General features: G+C 35.5%; 1 protein-coding gene across 1 annotated transcript; it reads left to right on the forward strand.

The window, feature by feature from the left end:
* The first annotated feature begins 244 nt into the window (after positions 1–244).
* On the forward strand, positions 245–4,220 carry LOC128127740 (receptor-like protein EIX1). Its single transcript, XM_052766421.1, has 7 exons — positions 245–287; positions 355–457; positions 536–566; positions 671–728; positions 1,183–2,285; positions 2,341–3,648; positions 3,756–4,220. Exons 1-7 carry the CDS (start codon positions 245–247, stop codon positions 4,218–4,220), a joined length of 3,111 nt encoding a protein of 1,036 aa, XP_052622381.1.
* Positions 4,221–7,228: the final 3,008 nt, after the last annotated feature.

Raw genomic sequence — 7,228 nt, forward strand, 5'->3', positions numbered from 1 at the left:
TCTGGAGGTAGAAGACGAACGCGTCGAAGCCATTAAAGTTGTTGTGGTTTTTTGTAAATCAATTTATGATTTTTTTTTGGTTTCTTGTTCATTGATATCTAGGGTGCGCAATCGATTTCTGGATTTCTTGTTCAGGAAATTTTTTTTTTGGTTAAACGAGTGTACTTGCGTTTTTTATTCATCGATTTGCACAGCCCAAAAACCCCATTCCCCAATCCAGGTTCTAAAATTTCGACCACAGCGGATGGTGCGCCAAAGCTCGTATCAGGAAGGAACAAAAAACAAGGGTATTCATTTATTTGGAATTTTTGTTCATGAAATGCATATGGGTCTTTTGTTAATGGTTTGTATTAGAAAGTAACACAAAAAGAGTGACGCCGGAACCTTTTGAAGATTTATGGACTGCATGTAAGATGAATATTGATGGATTTCCTGGAGAAGATGAAGCTGTGGTCTTGTGGGTGGTTTCCCGGAGAAGAAGATGGTGAGGGGTGGGTTGGGTAGAGGAGTAATGGGATTAATATTTGGTTTATAGAATCGATTTGAAGGTTGTCATGAATGTGCAGGTTTTTGAAAGGCTAATATGTAGGTCTGATGCTTGGCAATTGGTATCAATTTGCATATTTTATAAGGGATATTATTGAGCTTTTCATTTGGAATTGATTTGCAGGTCCAATGCTTGGGATCGATTTGCATTCATCCGGTGGATATGAAGATGTGGAGGAGAGGTAAGGCTATATAAGTAAATTCACATACTTTTAACATTTATGAACTAAACGGTGTTAATAATAGGCGACTTAACTCAAAATGAATTGAAAACCTAGGAATGAAATCAGCACTAAAAATCTTTTAGGGACCTAATCCAAAATTTTCATATAACTGCAGGGACGATTTCTGTAATTTATCCTTTATTTTAAAAAGAGTTGGCCGGCCAAATTTTCATTTGAGTTGTGGATACAGATTCTCCATTGACTCAGTCTTCCAATATTGCAACAAGTTATTCTTCATTTATGTCTTTATAAATGTACTCGTTACTTGATCATAATATTCCATTCTTACATCATCACAATTCATCTTTCAGTTTAAACTTTCTTCTAAACTAAAATTGAGTTAGGTTCATAATGGAAAAGTGGAGGGGTTTGGGGCTCCATCTCATTTTCGTATGTGTTTTTTTGTTTGCAGCCACATATACTTGTTTGGGGCTTGGAAATGTTAGTGTCATCTGCTCTGAGCACGAGCGACTTGCTCTTCTCAACTTCAAACACAGTATCCAAGATCCTTTTGAAATGTTGTCATCATGGGTTGGAAATGAGTGTTGCATGTGGGAAGGAATCCAGTGTGATGCTGTCACTGGAAATGTTCAACGCCTTAAACTTAATGCAGATTCCTACTACGACTTCTTTACTCGTAATAAGGTGAGCTCTTCTTTGGCAGAGTTGAGGCATCTCAAATACCTCGACTTGAGTGGGAATGGTTTTTTTCTAGGAAGTCAGATCCCTGAGTTCATTGGATCCTTTAAACAGCTGACCTACCTCAATCTATTTGATGCTGGTTTTGAAGGTATTATTCCTCCTCAAATTGGAAATCTTTCTAATTTAAAGGTTCTTAATCTCGGTTCAAACTTTTTAAAGGCGGATGAAATTGCATGGATTTCTCGCCTTCCGTCACTCGAGCTTCTCGACTTGAGTTCAGTGGATCTTAGTGGAGCACAAAACTGGGATCAAACTTTGCTTCACATGACTCCCTTGTTGAAAGAGTTAAGTTTGTCGAATTGTCTACTTTCCAATGTTGAACTTGGTGCTTTTCTTAATTTGAGTAGAATACTTCCCAACATCAAACACCTCGATCTTGGCTTCAATTCTTTCGAAGGTCCACTCCCCACCTTTTTTCAAAACATGACCTCCCTCACATTCCTCGATCTTTCCGTCTTTAATCTTAGTTTGGCATGGAACTTTCCAGACCTACTAAGCATGATCCCTTCTCTATCAGAGCTGCATTTGTTTGATTGTGGGCTTGATAGGACACATCTATCTTCCCCTCGTCTTAATTTCAGTACACTTTCTAACATCCAACACCTCGATCTTAGCTTTAATCCACTTGGAGGCATATTTCTGTCCTTTTTGACTAACATGAGCTCCCTAAGAGTCCTTGACCTTTCGGATACCATGTTGAATTCATCCCTTCCTATTATGCCTAAACTTCTAGAGCTTCATCTTTCTTATAACATGTTTAAGCAGATTGAGCATGTTGGAATCTGGAGACAGTGCCACCTGCAACAGTTGAGAGTGACAAATAATGAATTTGGTATGGAAATGATTGACTCACCAAAAAACGCATCAGAATGCTCCCAATTCTTTGGCGAATTTAAGAGTTCTTGATCTATCGTACAACAGACTGGTTGGTTCAATCCCTGAATCTCTGAGTAGATTAAGATTTTTAGAAGTGCTAGATCTATCTCAAAATCACTTGACTGGTCCTGTTCCAGAGTTCCCTGGTAACCTTACGAAACTTGACCTTTCTTCTAACCAATTGACTGGTTCAATTCCAAAGTCCCTTGGAAAATTAGTAGCTTTAACAGATTTGAATCTAAGTTCTAATTTGTTAAATGGGTCTATTCCACTTTCAATAGGGAAATTTGCCAAACTCCGTTCTCTTGTTCTCTCCAACAATTCTTTAGAAGGAGTAGTTACCGAAGCCTATTTTGCCAACCTTTCCATGTTGAAGGACTTGGATGCTTCTTCTAACACTAAGTTGACATTCAATGTTTCACGTGGGTGGATACCTCCATTCCAATTAAAATCTCTTAATCTCAGTTCTTGCAATATCAGTAATGGATTCCCACAGTGGCTTCGAAAACAACGGAAGCTTCAAATCTTAGTGTTGTCAAATGCTACACTTTCAGGACCTCTGCCCACATGGTTGCGGAAGATGCCCATCATTCCTGTCTTAGATCTCTCTCACAACAAATTCAGTGGACCTCTGACAAACCTTCCCAATGGTGGAAATGATAAAGTGTATACATATTCTCCTGAGCCCGCATTACTTCTGGAATATAACCTTTTCAATGGGTCGATTCCAAGGTCATTGTGCAGAAGAACATATTTAGTAGGACTTGATCTTTCCAAAAATATGTTAAGTGGGAAAATTCCCAACTGTTTGGGGAATCTGAAGGATTTGACTAACATGATATTAAGCTCAAATCGGCTCTCCGGTGTTATTCCAAGTTCAATATCTCTTAATTCATCATTATTTTGGTTAAGTTTGAATGACAATAACTTTATTGGTGAACTTCCACGAGAATTGGCGAATCTACAACGTTTGCAAGTCTTAGATGTGGGTGATAATAAGTTCTCTGGAAATATACCAAAATGGATTGGAGAAAAACTTATAGATTTGGTAGTTTTGAGGTTACACAAAAACAACTTCACCGGTAGAATTCCTCGATCTCTGTGCAAAATTTCAAGTCTTCAAATTTTGGATCTTGCATACAACAACTTAACAGGGACCATCCCCCGTTGTGTAGGAAAGTTAAATGGCATGGTTGAGAGTTACTCAATACCTTTGTATCATTCCGCTTCCGATTATGATAAGAATGTGATTCAGGGCATGAAAGGTGTTGATCTTGAATATACAACAATTTGGGGTATGGTTTATAACATGGATCTTTCAAGCAATAAGCTTGTGGGAGAAATACCGGTCGAGCTAACTGCACTTTCTAAGTTAGTGGGTCTCAATTTGTCTAATAATCATCTCAGTGGGGAGATTCCACACAACATTGGAAAGATGACAGAGTTATTTTCTCTTCAAGCATGGCAGCTTTGCACTTTTTGAGCCATTTGAATTTGTCATACAACAACTTGTCGGGTCAAATTCCAACAGGAAATCAACTGCAAACGCTTAATGATCCTTCAATATATGCTGGGAACAAACATCTATGTGGGCCTCCATTGCCAAACACTTGCTCAAATCATCAAGATCCAACAACAACAAGAAGCAAGAAGAAACACAAAGCAACTGATGAGTGGATGAAGGTATGGTTGTTTTATGGGGACATAATGAGTGGTTTTGTAACAGGGTTTTGGGGTGTTATTGGAGTTGTGTTGTTCAAGAAGCAGTGGAGACAGAAGCTTTTCATGTTTGCTGAGGTAATGGTAGACAAGATATATGTTGCAGTCATGCTAAGAGTTTCCAAAATCAAGAGAGGAAGAGAAGCTGCATAGATCCTCTGGAATGCAAGTAGGTCTCCAGTATATGTTATCAATGATTGTTTTTCTTTTTAGAAATGCTATTGTGCTTATTATTATATATTTTTAATTTGTATGCCTTTTAGAAGTGCCAATTTACAAAATTTATACTGTATTGGGTATTTATACATGATCAAGTTGTAGATTAGACTACTATGGATTTGAGTTGTAAGATTTTTTTTTTCTTTTTAATTCTGCTATCTTGCTTCCGACCTTCTGTTGCTGCTCTCACCCCCGACATGCTGTTGCAGCCATCAGCTTTCATCTACATTGGTCCAGATAAGTAAGAACCAAGTAATCTACTCATTATTTATTTCTTCATTTGTAAATTTTCTAGTTTTTCTAGTGAAGAAGGATGTGTGGGTGAAAGGTGGAAATTTTTGTTGGATTTGGTATTTATAAAAGATTAAGGTCTGCTTGTATGAATACGCAATGGTAGTGGTCTTGGTTGATTGTTTGGCTCTACTGCTCTCATGAGTTTGCATGAAAGTTATGAGATTCGATGAAAGGTTAATCAGTATGTAAAATGTCATCCTTTTTTTGTTTGTATGTATCTAGCTCTTTTTCCTTATAAATTTTCCATCTATCTGTAATTTCTGATTTTTAACATCTTTGTAATATTTCACCTCTTGTTTTTGTCCTGCATGATTGATACGAATAGGTAGGAGTTTGTGCATGAACGATTCTTACGCAAGAAGAGGTAGATTTTATAACATTTAGTCAAATATATTTCCGCAAATATCCTTGTACTTTTCCTCTGAATTTAACCTGTTTGTGCAGTGAAAATAAACCTGAACATATTGCTTGAGTTTTTTTTTTCACCTCCTATATTTTTTTTGATTTGACTAAGATAGTTGTGTTATTACCATTTCATCGGGTGTTCAAGCCCTTGATGTGTATTTGAGCAATTTCTTGATGTTCCTTTTTAGTTTGTCAATGTGCATAGATTGACATGACTCATGAGTCCATGTCAATGATATAATGAATATTTGATTGAAAACTTCTTTTAAGAGAATGGACATTTAGTTTGTCAATGTACACAGGCTTGGTGTCCTTTTTATTGACTTCTTTTAGATGTAAGTAATGAGTCATTGAAGCATGCATAGTCTTTTGTTTGATAAAGTTGTTCATCTCTACTATCTTGCTTCCTTGTTTCTTTTGAACCATCTCATCATTTTACTCAATTTTCTCGTCACGTATGATGCATATTTATCATCTTTTGAGGCATGAAGTGAGTTACTTTTGAGTGCTACCCCTTTAACCGTCCTTCCTTGTAAACAGTTTCTGTTCAAAATTTTACAAAGACAATTGCTTCTTCAATAGTAGCAAATTTGAATTGTCCGGTAAAGATCTTAATGCTATGCTCACAACTAGTTTTCAAGAATTAATATCATGAAAAGTGTTGATCAAGAAAATGGAAGAAGTTGGCATATAGTTTGAACATGGACCTTTCAAGCAATAAACTTGTGGGAGAAATATTGGTTGAGCTAACTGTACTTTCTATGTTTATAATATAGCTTAAGATAACATTTTATATTATCTTTTTATTAATTTATTATCGAGGGAACCAACCTATTTGTCAAATTTTTCATTTACACAAATAAAGAAATTTGTAGCTTTTTTTTTCGTAAATGTTGGTGATTTAATCACCAAATATATTTTAGTGTAATGGATTTAACAAGTGTTTTAAGAAAAGTGTTTTAGTTATAATACAAGTTAGGAGGTGTGGGAGTGCACACTTGTATTTACTAAATATTGTTAGTACCGCACCCTGATCTACTGTGTCAAGTCTGAAAGTTGAAAACTGTTCTCGTTTTATCCGTTGTGTGGATAAGTCCGGGAAACACAACGACTTCATTGAAACACAGAAAAACGGAAATCGATTTCTTCTTCATTCTCTATCAAAATTGATTCTGTGTTTTGTGCCTAAAATCATAACCGTTTTTCAGGAATTATCCTAGTTTGGATTTTGTGATACCCAAGGCAATTAGGGTCGAAATATCAAACAAGGAAAGTGTATAACACGATTCCTGTTTGTGATCCAGATTTCTTATAACCCAAATTTTCGAAATTCCCCAATAGTAAATGGAATAAGCATACAAGTATTGAAGTAAATATAAAAACATGTTTAATATATAAAGAAACATGAATGTTGTAATATTATCTTGAGGAAAAAAAGTCAACCCATAGTTTTAATTACAAGATGAGGGTGAAAGTGGGAGACGTGCATAGGAAATGTCATTTAATGTTTATAATGATGTATGACGAAACCCCTGAATAAGTTGTATTCTGAGCAATTAATCTGTTGCAACTTTTTTTGTTTGAATTTTAATTTATGGCAAAATGAGGTAGAGTGTGGTCACTACAAGAAAATACCTTATTAGTGACTAATTTTTAGTGACGACCTGAAATTTGGTCACTAAAAGCATCTTTAAGTCACTAGAAATTAAGTGGTCACTAAATTTTGGTAATCCTACAAATTTAATAACGAATTATACGTGATGGTCACTAACTCGGTCACTAAAACGCGAAAAAATTAAACTGCTTTTGTTTCATATCATAACAACTATTTCGTGACTAAAAATAATTGTCACTATGTTAACTATATAGTGACTAAGAATAATGGTCAATATGTTAGAAATTTAGTGACAAAAAAAGTGGTCACTACAGTGGAGGTTTAGTGACCAAAAATAATGGTCACTACCTATTCTTATTTAAAACTACACGTTTACTCTTTAAAATGGGGAAAAACAATTAGTGACCACTCAATAGTGGTCACTGATGGATTATAAGAAAAAAACAATTAGTGACTATAAAGCAGTAAATAAGGACACTTGACTAATTTTGACCAAATTATAATTACACAAGATAATTTTTATAAATACGATTAATTGGTTTAGTAAGGGGGATAAACAAGGTTGACTAATTTTGACTACCAATAAAGATTACTATGCCCTAAATCCACTCAACACATCTCTTTTGCC

The sequence above is a fragment of the Lactuca sativa genome, chromosome 8 (genome assembly GCF_002870075.4).
Source record: "Lactuca sativa cultivar Salinas chromosome 8, Lsat_Salinas_v11, whole genome shotgun sequence".
NCBI lineage: Eukaryota > Viridiplantae > Streptophyta > Magnoliopsida > Asterales > Asteraceae > Lactuca > Lactuca sativa.